This window comes from Paramisgurnus dabryanus, chromosome 6 (genome assembly GCF_030506205.2).
Source record: "Paramisgurnus dabryanus chromosome 6, PD_genome_1.1, whole genome shotgun sequence".
Classification (NCBI taxonomy): Eukaryota; Metazoa; Chordata; class Actinopteri; order Cypriniformes; family Cobitidae; genus Paramisgurnus; species Paramisgurnus dabryanus.
In genome coordinates this window covers 48,584,272-48,599,239 of record NC_133342.1, presented here as the reverse complement: position 1 = coordinate 48,599,239, position 14,968 = coordinate 48,584,272, and the positions used below count along the sequence as shown (strand labels likewise).

Here is a 14,968-nt window from a genome sequence, read left to right as displayed (position 1 = left end):
GTACTTCTAAACCCGATAAAATAAGTTTTTTTTTAATTTTGGCAGATTTGTAGATTTTAAATTTACAGTCTGTCCTGGAAATATGGACAAAGTATACTTATGAGTGTTACTGCAATCATTCAGAAGAACAACAAAGCCTGTGAGCAAGAAATTCTGTTTCAACCTGTGATGTAATTTAAAGACATTGAAAAACAAAAAGGGACAAGCACTTTGTCCCACCCCAGCTAGCTGTTTCATCAAAAACGTGTGCTAAAGAATGACAACTGCATCCACATGAGGACTTTAATAGAATACACAGAAAGATGATTGGATGGTTGTCACTTACTGATGTTGTCTGATCTAATGTTTATTTGTAGGTTGATGAATCAGGGTTGAATGGCCTTTGGGGAGATGAAGAACATGCTTTCAAAAGGAGACACAAGAGCTACAAAGCTGCAGGTCTGTAAATGTCTGTGCCTAGAGAGAGAAAAGATTGTTGAATGTTTTAATGCTCTGACAAATACTGGACCAGTGTGTCCATATATATTATTTGCAGTGTAACAAAAATAATGATTTACATCATTTACATCATTTAATCATTACATATTATTTTATGACAGTTTAGTAGGTTAATTAATGTCGACAACGACCATTTACAAATATTATATACACATTATAAAGACTTTTGATTGTTTATAAGAAGACTTTGCATTGGTTTCTTTAATCGATAAAATTCCACTTATAAGAATAAGTAAGATATTATGCAAGGTCAAGACATGAAACTTATAATACATTATAGCCTGTACTTATAATGCACTATAACTATGGTAACTATGTGAAGTTCATCATGTATTATAAACCAAACCACAAATAAGTAAATATAATAATGTATTGTAACAGCTTTTTTACCAGACAATCCAACATATTGTAAGATTCCCTTTTGAGGTAACTCGATGCTGCATCATGAAATGGCACTTTTGGGGAAGAACGCGCATCTGAATAATCTGTTAAACTAGTCTGTCTTATAGGCGGCGAGTGATGACGTCACAAGTGCGATGGAACCGGAAAGTATAAAATGGGGGTGCCAGCATTGCATTACAGCTTCCTGTCATTCAGGAAGCACTGTCTGTCAATAGTGTGTCAAACTGTATTTAGTCAGAAATAGTTTAAATATGGCTAGTGAGCAGTTTAGGAAGTGTGTGTCACCCTGTCCTCGTTTCATAACAGACACTCATGAGTTGTGTGTACAGTGTTTGAGGGTGGAGGACGCTCTACCATCTCTTGAGGGAGATGCAGAGACCTGTAGCCATTGCTAAAATCTCTTGCTAAAACGCTCCATTCTGAGCAGCCCTATTCCACAGTGAGGGCAATATTAATGATCCTCGAGGCTCAGGGCCAGCATTGCTAAGGCTACGCGACGCCTTGCATCTTAGGGATCACAAATGGAGCTAGATGAGTTGTCTGAGACAGCTTCGGCCCTTTCTCAGACCTCACTGTCTAGTTCGTTTGCACCCGGGAGAGGTTAGGAAGCCTGCAAAGCAGTTTCTTCCGCCCCGCCGGGGAGTTCAATGCAATGCTCTAGCTCCAAGGAGATAGACGTTGTTGGTTATCACGAAGACACACAATTGACACATGGAAATGAAGAATTAATGGAGGTTGTCACCCGGGCTGTTGATAAATTAAACATCAAATGGCCAACAGAGAAAACTTAAACCGCATCTACTTAATTACACTTGCTAATTATTTAACCACAGAAATGGCGTCCTCCCTAAAGACCCCAACACTACCTTCTAAACCATGTAGAGTTACATCAAGTTAATAGGGGTTATATGGCGGCAGGTATACCAGGCTGATCTGTTGGTGGGGAAAAGAGGGCAAGTCGGTGGACGCGGAATTATTAAATGAGATCAGACAGGCGGCGGATCCCTCTCTCCGTCCTACAAAAGAAACTGCGCAGGCTATTCGTCATTCTATGTCAGCTATGGTAGCAACCAAGAGACATTTATGGTTGAATCTGTCAGGCATTAAATAAAAAGATAAACACTTACTTCTTGATCCACGGGTTTGTTTGGGGACGCTGTATGCTCTGTCGTGAATAGATTCCATGATGCTGATAAACAAGCAGCAGCATTTAAAAAGTTTATTCCCAGATGTACTTTTACACAAAAGTAAGTAAAAGTGTGAGTACTGTGAGTAAAAGTCAGCCACAGCCATCCACAAGTTCCTCATACCAGCAACAACAAAAAGAGAGCGTGGCATCTCAAAACACCCAATGGGCTTGGGGGCAGAGACAACAGCCACAGACTGCAAATGCAAGGATAAAACTGACCTCAGATCAATTATTACTGTGTATTGCAAGGCCACATTTAAAATATCCTGACGGTTTACCAGTGCCCCAGAGGTCGCCCCCCTTAATGAGACCCCAAGAGAAAAAAATACATTAACCCTACTGTTTACAACGCTTCAGGGCATGTTAATTTTCCAGTCACAGGTTCATTAGTCTCTCCCATAAAGGCTTTAGAGCTGATATATCAGACCAAAAACACTGTAATAAAAACAAGTTGCGTGTGCCCTGCCGATCAATTGCTTCAGGAAAATAAACTCCTACCCGAACCCAGCCTCGAGAGGCTGGTTCATTTATCACATTTTCTCCATGAGTATAGGAAATTAGAGAATCTAACACAATGGCTTCTTACTATAGAGAAAGTTTACAGGATTTAGTTCGCTGTTCATCCTCCCACATTCCAAGGTTTTTTCCATCAAGGTAGACCCAATGTGTAATGATGCACCGTGAGGCTGAGGATCCATTTGCAGTCTTTATTGTCTCTCAATGTAAAACAGAACAGGTTATACACCAACAACACAATTCAAGGGACAGGCAGACTCGTAGTCGTATAACAGGCAGGACATCAGGACAGGCAGCAAACAATCGTAATAAAGGATAAACAGATCAAAGTCACAAACCAGAGTATACACAGACAGGGAAAACGCTCAGTAAAGACAGCCGTGGAAAATCAAGACTTCGCACTGAAAGAATGTCCAAGTGGAGTATTTAAAGGATTTATGATGGGATACAGGTGGAGTGTAATCAGTCCCGGTATGTGGGATCATAGGAAATGAAGTCCAAAATGAGCATTAAAACTCGGGGGATGGCTCCCTCTGGTGGTGATCAGGGGACGAGGCAGGCGCCTCGTTCACCACAAAGCCCCCCCACCCCCGCGAGCGGATCCCGAAGCGGGGATGCGTGCGACGCCGAGGTCTTCCACGAGGTCGAGGGGCTGGCTTGTCTGGGTGATTCCGATGGAACTCGCCGGTGAGTGAAGGGTCAAGGATGTCCCTCGCCCTTACCCAAGAGCGTTCCTCTGGACCGCACCCCTCCCAGTTGACCAGATACTCTAGGTAGCCACCTCGGCGTCTGGAATCGAGGATGTCGTGGACCTGGTACGCCTCCTCGCCGCCGACCAGCAGGGGTGGTGGACGCGATGGACCGGCAGCCTCCTCTCGTTCCCCTCTCGGACCCCCAGTGGGTTTTAACAGAGAAACATGGAAAGTGGGAGAAATTCGGTAAGTAGAAGGTAAATCCAATTGATAAGAAACAGGGTTTATTTGTCTTATGATTTTGAATGGACCCACATACCTGGGACTGAGTTTCTTGCAGGGTAGACAGAGGCGGATATCTCAGGTGGACAACCAGACCCACTGACCGGGTTGATAGTCAGGATGAGCTCTGCGTCGTCAATCTGCTTGGAGTTTTTGCTTGCGAATAGCTCTCTGTAGATGATGATAAGCTTCATTCCATGTTTCCTTACATCTCTGAACCCAGTCATTGACGGCAGGCAGATCCGAAGGATTACCAGACCATGGGAAGAGTGGAGGTTGATAGCCGAGGATGCACATGAAAGGAGAGATTCCTTTAGCTGGTTTGATGAGTGAGTTCTGAGCGTATTCCGCCCACATGAGGTACCTACTCCAATCTGCTTGATTTTGATGACAGAATGAATGGAGGAAACGGGTGATTTCTTGATTTAACCTCTCGGTCTGACCGTTGGCTTGTGGGTGAAAACCGGAAGTTAGACTGATATTGATGTTGAGTTGTTTGAAGAATGCTGACCAGACTCTGGATGTGAATTGTGGCCCTCGATCTGAAACAATGTCTTCGGGTAGACCATAGAATCTAAAAACTTGGTAACATAGAATTTCGGCTGTTTCGAAAGCAGTGGGTAGTTTGGGAAGTGGTATTAAACGGCATGCTTTGGAGAATTGGTCAACAACAGTGAGAATTACAGTGTTGTTGTTGGATTTGGGCAGATCAGTGATGAAATCTATGGCAATGTAAGACCAGGGTCTTTGTGGAATCGGAAGGGGTTGTAAGAGTCCTGCTGGAGGTTGATGAAAGGATTTGGATATGTTGCAGATGTTGCAGTTTTTTACGAATTCACAGACATCGTGAGTTAACGTAGGCCACCAGAATGTGTTTTGCATGAGATGAATAGTGCCTGTAATGCCAGGATGACCGGTGCTGAGTGAAGAGTGAATCTGTTTTATAAGAGTTTGTCGGAGACCTTCGGGAACATAAGTTTTCATTGGTGGACAATCTTCAGGAGGAGGAGAAAGCGCACTGGCTTGGTTGATCTCCGTGATGATATCCCATTGATTTGGAGCAATGATATGGGTTTCAGGGATGATGGGTTCTGTCACGGTGTGTTCATTGGGTTCAGGGTAGAGACGAGATAGAGCATCTGCCTTGGTATTCTGGAGCCTGGTCTGTAAGTGACAGTGAATTGGAATCGGGTAAAGAACATCGCCCACCTTGTTCATACGTTTGGCGGAACGTAGATATTCTAAGTTCTTGTGATCTGTGAGTACTGTAAAAGGATGTTGTGCGCCCTCCAACCAATGTCGCCATTCTTCAAAGGCTCCTTTCATGGCAAGCAACTCTCGATCCCCCACGTCATAGTTTCGTTCTGTTGAAGACAATTTGCGTGAGAAGTAAGCACATGGAAACACTTTATTACTTGGACCTTGACGTTGAGACAAGACGGCTCCGATTCCTGTGTTGGATACGACAACTTCCACGGTAAAAGGTTGAGTAGGATCAGGATGATGGAGTATGGGTGCTGTTGTGAAACATTCTTTGAGTCGTTGAAAAGCCATCAGAGCCCTAGGGGACCAGGACAGATGGGTTGAACCCTTCTTCGTCATGGAGGTTAGAGGTGCGGCATGGTACTGAAGTCTCGGATGAATCGTCGCTAAAAGTTTGCGAAACCAAGGAAACGTTGAAGCTCTTTAATGGTTTTAGGTTGGGGCCAGGTGAGGACTGCGCGTACCTTAGTGTCGTCCATGGCTACCCCTTCTGCAGAAATGATGTATCCTAAGAATGACGTAGACGTTTGGTCGAATTCACATTTTTCAGCCTTGGCGTAGAGTTGATATTGAATTAGACATTTCAGGACTGCTCTCACATGTTGAATGTGTTCTTCAAGGGTTTCTGAATGGATGAGAATGTCATCGATGTACACAATGACGCAGCGATCCAGCATATCCCGGGAAAACATCATTTATGAAGGATTGAAACACTGAAGGACTGTTAGATAGCCCGAAGGGCATCACTAAGTATTCATAGTGTCCAGACTGTGTAGAGAAAGCTGTCTTCCATTCATCACCCTCCTTGATGTGAATGAGATTGTATGCGTGCCGAAGTCCTAATTTTGTGAAGTATCTCACGGCTCTGAGTTGTTCCAGGGCTGATGGTACAAGAGGTAAGGGATAGCGAAACTTCGTTCAAAGCACGGTAATCAATGCACGGACGTCCTCCAAAAAAGAAGCCAGATGAAGCAGGTAAAACAGAGTGTCGAATGAATCCCTTCTCCAGCTCCTCCTTGATGTATTTTTTCATAGCTTCGGATTCTGGTTGTGATAAAGGGAAAATTCGATCCTTGGGTGGTGTAGCGTTGGGCAGGAGTTCGATGGAACAGTCATTAGGGCAATGTGGTGGCAAACTGGTAGCTTTAGCTTTGCTGAAGGCTTCAAATAGGTCATGATATACTTCAGGAAGTCCGGGTATTTCAGAGGGCTGTGAAGTATGAATGGTTGAATTTATTTGGAGTGGTACCTCAGTGGGTTGACAGCGTAGAGTGCATGAACTATCCCAGTGAACAATCTGATGATCCTTCCAGGAGATTACAGGATTGTGAAGCTGTAGACAGGGCATACCCAGAATGAGAGAGTGATGTGGAGAGGAGATGATATGAAATTGAATTAATTCTTGGTGATCCAAACCTATTTGTAAACTGATGCCGTCTGTGGTGAACTGAATCTTCCCTTCTCCTAAGGGGCAACCGTCTATCACCTCCACTGCCAAATGAGAGAGACATTCGGTTAATGGAACATCATTAAGCTTAGCAAATTTCTCAGACATGAAATTTCAAGTTTCGAGTCAATGAGTGCCAGAGTTTCAATTATCTCCCCTGTGTCATTAACTGTACATGGATTTGCACGGTATTCTGAGAACGTGAAGTGAAAATGTTGGAACACACCATGGTGTTTCGTTTGTTGGGTGGTCGGGTAGGGCAGGTGGATAGCAGATGTCCAGGTTTACCACAGTACAAGCAGAGTTGGTTGTGAAGTCAGTGTTCTCTCTGTTCTGGGGTGAGACGGGTATATCCAAGTTGCATAGGTTTGGTTGATTTAGTCGGTTGAGGGTGTACTGGTGTGCCACGGGTTTGTAGCAGATTATCAATCTGAATGGACAAGTTGATGAATGCTGATAAATCTCTTCCCTCATCACGGCAAGCCAGCTCCAACTGTAACTCATGGTTAAGTCCCTTGCGATAAATAAGCTTTAGCGGCTTCTCATCCCAGCCTGCTTGAGCAGCGAGTGTGCGGAAAGCCAATGCGTTGTCCGCTGCAGAACGATTTCCTTGAGATATTTGTACTAAACGCTCCTCTGCACTCTCTCCTCCGGCGGCGTGTATGAATACGCTGCGGAACTGAGCAAGGAAATTGTTAAACGAGGGAAATACAGAATACCATCTTCCCTCCAAACAGTGGTAGCCCAATCTAATGACTTACCTGTGAGTAACGAGCAAACAAAAGCAATCCGACTGGCATCAGTGGGGTAGAGAGATTGTTGTTGTGTTACAAAGGGAGAGCATTGCATCAGAAAACCCTTGAGTAAGAGAAGGCGGAGCTGTAATGGCAGCGGTAGGATTAGCTGTGGGAGAAATACCTCTTAAACCCTGCAGAGCGACGACTAGTTCCTCCGTGATGTTGGTAAGTCACGCCAGTTGTTATTGATGGCCTGCTAACTGTTGAGCTTGTGCAGAGAGCTCCATGGTAAGTTGAGAGGCAGCCGCTGGATCACTGTTTGGCGAAGTCTTCTGTAATGATGCACCGTGAGGCTAAGGATCCATTTGCAGTCTTTATTGTCTCTCAATGTAAAACAGAACAGGTTATACACCAACAACACAATTCAAGGGACAGGCAGACTCGTAGTCGTATAACAGGCAAGACATCAGGACAGGCAGCAAACAATCGTAATCAAGGATAAACAGATCAAAGTCACAAACCAGAGTATAAACAGACAGGGAAAACCCTCAGTAAAGACAGCCGTGGCAAATCAAGACTTTGAACTGAAAGAATGTCCAAGTGGAGTATTTAAAGGGTTCATGATGGGATACAGTCCCGGTATGTGGGATCATGGGAAATGAAGTCCAAAATGAGCATTAAAATTCGGGGGATGGCTCCCTCTGGTGGTGATCGGGGGACGAGGCAGGTGCCTCGTTCATCACACCATGCAAGCAATGGTGTTATAAAAAGAGGTTTTAACTCTCCTGGAAAAAGGGGCAATTGAGAATGCCCCCCCACCAGAGATTCATACCAGGTTACACAGACTGTATTTTATAGTTCCCAAGAAGGATGGAGGGCTTCTCAATCGGTAAATACAAGTTCAAAATGTTAGTTATTCCGGGTATCGTGGCTGAAATCAGATCCGATGACTGGTTCACCACAATAGATCCGAGAGGTGCATACTTCCACATCTCTATACATCCACCAGGAATCTATACACTTTAAAGTGGAGAGTTTTTACTCTCTGGTGTAATGAGAGAAACATTAAAGGTGGAAAAGAGGATGTTTGTTTAATACATTTTTGCTATATTACTTGAAACTGTCTTTACTAAATGATAAAAGACTATTTATTAGGTTCACTGAAAGTAATAAATTTAATATATGTCATCTGTGCATAAGGTAGGGCCTTAAAATATCAGCCAATCGTTGACGTAATCATCGCATGAACGATTGGCCCTCTGGCTTGTCAATCACTGCCATTACGTTCCTTGTGAGAGACGTGCACGCTCCAGTAACTTTACACAAGTGACGCATGCGCATAACGCATGAACTCCGTCTTTAGTTTCGGTTTGTTTTCATTGTCGCTTCTGCTTTCCTCCTCGAATTTGCACCACGGAAGAGAAGAAACCCGAAGGAGGACGTAAAAGAAAGACTTCTTAAGTCGCTGAGAAAAGGAGAAAATTGTCAGAAGAACGTAACTTAATGTAACCAAAGTCGTTATTGGAGAAACATTTCAACACTGGAGAGCAATGAAGGAACAGAGAGGTGTCAATACAGACGCGCAGTTCGCAAAAATTCTTCTCGACAGGTAACAGTGATTATTCTTTCTTTGTGGAATAATTATTGTTGTACTGTTATTCAGGTATATCGACGTTGTTTGTGTACTGTAGTTGTAAGGCAGTGACCAGTCTGCTACATGCTATTTGAAATGGGAGTAGCGTTGAATGATCTAACTTTACGTCTTATGTGTTTATTATCATATCATTTCACATAATGAATCCACTGACGCGACACAGCATATGCCAGTGGTAAACAAACACTCGTGTTCAAATACTCGTGCACGAGTTTTGGAAGGCATTCCCTAGAAATGAGCTGTGAAGGAGGGAGGCTGTTCTTACGCATGCGCTCATTTAAAAAACTCAGTAACGGTCATTGGATTCTCAGTCGGCGGAAACATCCTCTTTTGCGCCTTTAACCCAGTTACCTGCCCAGTGGTTTCTGTACTGGAGTTCCTACAAGACCTTCTTCAGGTCTTATGCCATCAACTTTAAGAGTATATACAGCAGCTATAGCTGCTTTTCACTCCCCTCTGACAGAGAGGTCTTTAGAGCCATCCATTAGTGGTTTGTTTAATGTGTGGGATTTTGAGGATGAGGCCTCCTACTCAAGTGAGTTTCAGCATGGGACCTTACGGTAGTTTGAGTATGAATGACTACAGCACCCTTTGAACATATTGAATTCCGTACAGAAAAACATCTGTCATTCAAATGATCATTTCTGTTAGCCATCACCTCTCTGAGGGTAGGTGACCTTCAGACATTGTCTGCTTCTCTTTCATTTCTGGAGTTCGCTCCTGGCAAGTTCACCTGAGACCTGTGGCTAGGACACTGGTTCTCGATGCTTTTTGTCCTCCCTTTCAAAAGTTGGCAGAGCAACAAAAAATACACTTATTATGTCTTGTTAGGAAATTCCTGCATGTTTTTAAACCGAAACCAATTCAGACATGACACGCATCTTAGTATATTTGGTTAATCATTTCACTCTCAGAAAACGTACAAATAACGATCCTTTTAGATGTTTAATTACTAGAGTTTTTGAATCGCTAGACGAGTGATTAATGTAGGCTACTTATTTTTCCTGAATACCTCCCATTCATTTAGACAGAATGGGTCAAATATGTAACTGCGCTGAAAGACACAATAAATGCTTAAAGGTTATACACGCTCTCAAGTTCAACGCACATAGTCACAAGCTGTATGAGGCTTTGAAAATGAGAAGATTGTTTTCCATGCCTATTAATAATGAGAATCAAGTTATTTGTCTTTTTGATAAAAAAAATTGTACTATTATTTTTAATAAAAATTTACAGTTATTGAAGTTATAATTATAATAAAAACAAAAATTCATTTAAAATGCCATTTTCATGTAATATGACAAACTTCCGGTTTAAGACCCCGCCAACTTCCGGTTCCATCCGAAAACAAATACAGATACAAATAATTTTGAGATTGTTACAGATACAAACAGATACAAAAACTGACTCCGCTGCACACCCCTAGACTTTAACCTCAGTTCCTTGAGAAAGGGAATGAAACGCTGCGTCTCCTTGTGCCTGTAGCGCTTGCTTCATTTCCAGAAACTGTAATGCATTGTAGAGCTGTAATCGGGCCTTAAAAGTTAGGCCCGAAATGTCCGGAGCCCGACAGAATGCAGCCCGAACCCGAACGTACATTTAGATTGACAGCTATTTAAAAGCCCGAACCCGTTTATAGCCCGACACTATTTAAATGTGCGCACACACACAGCTTTTGTCAAGAATGAGAAATTTACACAGGTTTTAACATTATTTATTCATGACTAATAATCTACACGCCACTTGGAAGTTGAAACAAAGAAATAAAATAAGTCATCTGTAACATTGCAACATCTCATTCTAAATAGGCTTATGCAATACACTATAAATATGCCAATAAAATTATTATTTCTTAACGAATTAAATTAAGATAATACATTCTGAATTAAGATGGGTATTTGGCAATAACGAAATTAAGAGAAAGGCTCCGCGGGATTTGCGTCGGCACTTCTCTCCATTACTGCCAACATTAGTCTATATCCTCTGTCTAAATTATGTATTTAAGACTCGATTCATATTTAGTTATACATTGAAAAACCTACTCACCAAGATTAGGCTACAAGTTTTTGATGAGGAAAATCATTAAATCCAATCCACTGTAAATGAATTCAGCGCGATCCTGCGCTACTGATTGAACTTGACCGCTCATTTACCTCACAAAGCCGGAGCGCAAGCCCGAGCCCGCCCCGAGCCCGTGTAAAATGTTAGGAAGGAAGCCCGAACCCGCCCGAGCCCGTCGGGTCCCGACGGGTCCCGTCGGGTTCGGGCAAAGATCTTCAGCTCTAATGCATTGCTGGCGCCCCCATTATATACCTTCCGGTTCTGTCGCACTCTTGACGTCACTCGCCACCTATAAGACAGACTAGTTTTACAGATTATTTAGATGCGTGAAGGCTATGGCGTTTTTACCCAAAGTGTAATTTCATGACGTAACGTTTGTTCCCTATCTCAGGGAACCACGGTTACAGTCGTAACGGAGACGTTTTTATGAGGCATTATGCCTGCATCATAGGCCCTTACTTGCCATTATACATACAGGCTTCATAGAAAGTGTTACAGAAATGGGTCGTTGCTACAATTCTATAACTTTTGGACTTTAACTCTTTCACCGCCAGCATTTTTCATGATTTTCACAGTTTTAATGCCTTCCAGAAAATGCTTCTTTTTAAATATATAAACATACAATATATGAAATAAAAGGACAGACCCTCTGCTTTCAAACAAAAAAATATCAGTTTCATCCTACCTTCATGTGTTCTGTTTTTATCACCTCTCAAATATGTGTAGGTTTCATCAAAAACACCAAATTTTGAGCAAAAAGCTGAGATAATTCCATTTTTGTGAAGGACTTTTGATAGAGATCAGATGCAAAGCGATCTTTAAAACATACACGGAGATACAGCTGTTTGCCCTAGGTTTTTATAAGTTCCCTAGTTTTTATAAGTTGCGGAAGAGCGCCACCTGGTGGATTTAAGAGATATCTCGAGATATCTTGTCAATGGCGGGGAAAGAGTTAATACACTTAAAAAATTGAAAGACCACTTTTCAATTTTTACAAATGTTTTAAAGAAATTGTTGAAAAAATGTCTACCCCGTTATGGACAAACACATAATAACAATATTATATGCTAATGTATAATTATTGATTTAACCAACAGATAATGTGTCCCTTAATCTTGTCTGATTCAATTTTCGGTGATAACATAGTGAAATCTAAAAGTTATTTTACTACACACAGTTTCACTATTTACATTAGACACAACACTGCATACGAGTAGAATTTTAATCATTTCAAAGACGGTAACTTGACTTTTCACTGTTCTTCAATTTACATGAACATTTTCAATAAAAACAATTCATAACTTGTTAAAGTTAAAACAGGGATGTTTGATGTCAATCTTTATGTGTTTTAAACATCAGTTGACCACAGGGACAGTAGATGCTGTCTGAGGCCCCAGTTAGGAAAAAGGCTACTTAATGTTAATCAGGCTAACAAAGAATACATATTATTCAGTAAATATCAATGAAACACACATCATTGAAATGTCCATGTGACATCAATTTGACATCCAAACCATGACATTGATTTGATGTAAACTGAATGGTAAGCATATTGGCCTGCATATACATTAAATCAATTAAGTATTTACTTATTTAAAAATAGGTTATACAGTTGTTAGTCTGAAACACCTACTTCCATACTATATAATAGGTGAAAAGAAGAAGTAGTATGTCTGAATTCATACTATTCCAAACAGAAGGCAAAAAGTACCTGGATGAAATATTACTTCCAGCAAGATCCCGAAGTGTTCATTCCCATGAGCACATAAGGAAGGTAGTTATCCAATGAAGAAGATGGAGGGGCGTTGTTTTATTAAAAAATGTCCAGAAGCAGTAACGCGGCTCTATTCAAATGCAAATACATACATTAAACAGCTGTCCCGTGTGGTTAATACCATAACTTGTACTGGGGACATAAAAGTTACTGTATTGTAGGAATGGCCCAAATGTTTATTTCATAATAGATGCATCCTCTCGTCACATATAATTTGTATACTGTAGTTTATCTGCCTTGTTTACGTGACATTTACCATCTGCATCACTCTTACACAGTTTCCCGTTCAGACCAAACCCAGTACATGGAAAAGGTGCGTGGGCGCCCCAAAGAGCAGCGACTGCAACTGTCCCCAGATAACTGTAAATCTGCCCGCTCCCGGTCTCCCAGTGAAGAGAGGATACATGGTGTCACTAGACAGGTAAACAAACAGCTCAAATCATCTTTTTCTAAAGGCGCTTTCTTAACTCAAGTCAACGACTTAGGCATGAAAATTGCTGCAGATCACATCACAGGTGATTTTACAAGGTACCTGCATAAATCATCAAATTGTCAGCCTGATGAGTGAAATTGGTGCATTATAGGCTAGCAGTGGAAAACACTATGAGTCACGTGAAAAAAAACTAAAAAATGTTATTACTTGATTCACAGTCCTAAATATGATCTCTTTTTAGGGCAACAGCTCAGAGAGCCCTGTTCCCTCCACCTCAGAGTCCAGCACACCGAGCGGTAAACGTCGTCTATCCCAAACCTCCACCTGCTCACGTCCTCATATTTCCTACTCGCCATTAGTGTGCCACACGCAGTCTTCACCGCAAACTAATGAGGATGACGATGACCCTGCCATCCAGCAGATGTTAGCCTGTTGCGGTCCTGCTATATGGGATAACAGTGCCGAAGACCAGCAGGAGAAACGAGTGAGACAGCAGGAGAGCCTACATTTTAAAGTGGATGAATATCTGAGTTCGTCTGCCCACCAGTACCCTTCTGATTCCTTTCTTGCTCTGCAAGAGGATGAGCACAGCCCGGACACTTCAGCGCCTATGGAAACTCTCACTTTTGAGGCCGCGGTGGCCACCAGTCTGGGCCGTGCTAACACGATCAGCGCATCTGTGCGAACAAGGTCACGCGTTGGGTGGCAGGTTCCCAATGGACACTTCCGGAAGAGACTTGCACAGAGTGTATCTGTTGCTGGTGGTGAAGCCCTCAGTGACACGGAAGATGACAAGTACTAGAATTGTTGGTATTCAAGAGACACTACTGGACACAAAGGGATTTAAGGACATTGAGGTGGACACTCATCTTCATAGAAGGAAGAGCAATATATAAGAGGCGTTGTTTAAATATATAAACATACTCATGAGGAGGGAGGAAAGACCTCTTATATTCACATTTCACTTAATTGGAAAAAAACACACATATCAGGGCCTTTTGGAAGCTTTATTTCCTGGTGGGGAAAGAATGTTAATGGCTTGTCTTACCATGTTTTTTTCTAAATTTCATTGTACAATTAATTTCTGCACCCACAATTTTTAAATGTCCTAATAATGAAAATACTACTGCTTCAAAATGTTTAAAAAATTCAAAAAGGCTTTAAGTAAATGGGCAGTATAGACTTTTGACGGATGATTAACTACTTTATATATATTACAAATTTTTTTTTTTTCAAATATAAAGTTATGTTTAAACTTTGCATTCAAAGTTCTGTTTATACAAATTATAAAATAATGACAGCTGTAATGAAGGGAAAACTCTCACAAAGGTTCAGAGAAACGATAAAGGTATCACATTTAAATCTGATGTCAGATCAATTCAGAATATGCTTTTGAAAATAAACTATTTAAATGGATAAACACCATGATAACTTTATTAAAATCAATAAAATGTTGTATTTTACCCTGTTTAGTTTTCTGCTGTGTTTGTTTCTTGGGGCTTTTTCATTCAGAGTTTTGAAAAAACAATAACAACAATATTCTCAGTTCTTCACTAACACACAACTCACCTGACTGTTTTACTGTGATATTTCCCCCAAACTAAGATGACTCTTGCAGGATACAGACTGCTGTCACTAGGAGCTTGAGTCAAGTTAAGCTTGAGTAAACTGCCTATAAATAATTATAAAGGGGGTTATAATTCAATATAAACATGTGTGTCATAGAAAGTGTTACCAAATATTGTTGTAAAGTTGAAAATAGCTGTTTTGAACAAGACCTATTCTTTGATAAAAAAATCTTTAATCTTTAGTTTGGAAGCATGTTTTAGGGACATTTGGAATGTGAAATGTTAAATACTCTTCCTTGTCTTTAAGACATTAAAGATGGTAAATTTTTAATGGATTTTTGATACCTTGAAAGCTGTGGTCATGGTTAGGTGGTAAATTTATGAGGTAATCAAGAAGTGCCTCATGTCTACTCCCAGCAGGCACCTTGATATCAATTTAATAAAAAATGTTA

At 41.4% G+C, this 14,968-nt stretch overlaps 1 protein-coding gene across 1 annotated transcript in view; it reads left to right on the top strand.

Annotated features, from left to right (window-relative positions):
- cacna1eb (calcium channel, voltage-dependent, R type, alpha 1E subunit b) overlaps positions 1-14,169 on the top strand; it is a 301,888-nt gene extending 287,719 nt beyond the window's left edge. Inside the window, exons 43-45 of the mRNA XM_073815042.1 lie at positions 357-438; positions 12,794-12,936; positions 13,190-14,169. Coding sequence (XP_073671143.1) covers positions 357-438; positions 12,794-12,936; positions 13,190-13,750 — 786 coding nt within the window. The 3' untranslated portion in view covers positions 13,751-14,169. The remainder of the gene's footprint in view (positions 1-356; positions 439-12,793; positions 12,937-13,189) is intronic.
- The last annotated feature ends 799 nt before the right edge of the window (positions 14,170-14,968 follow it).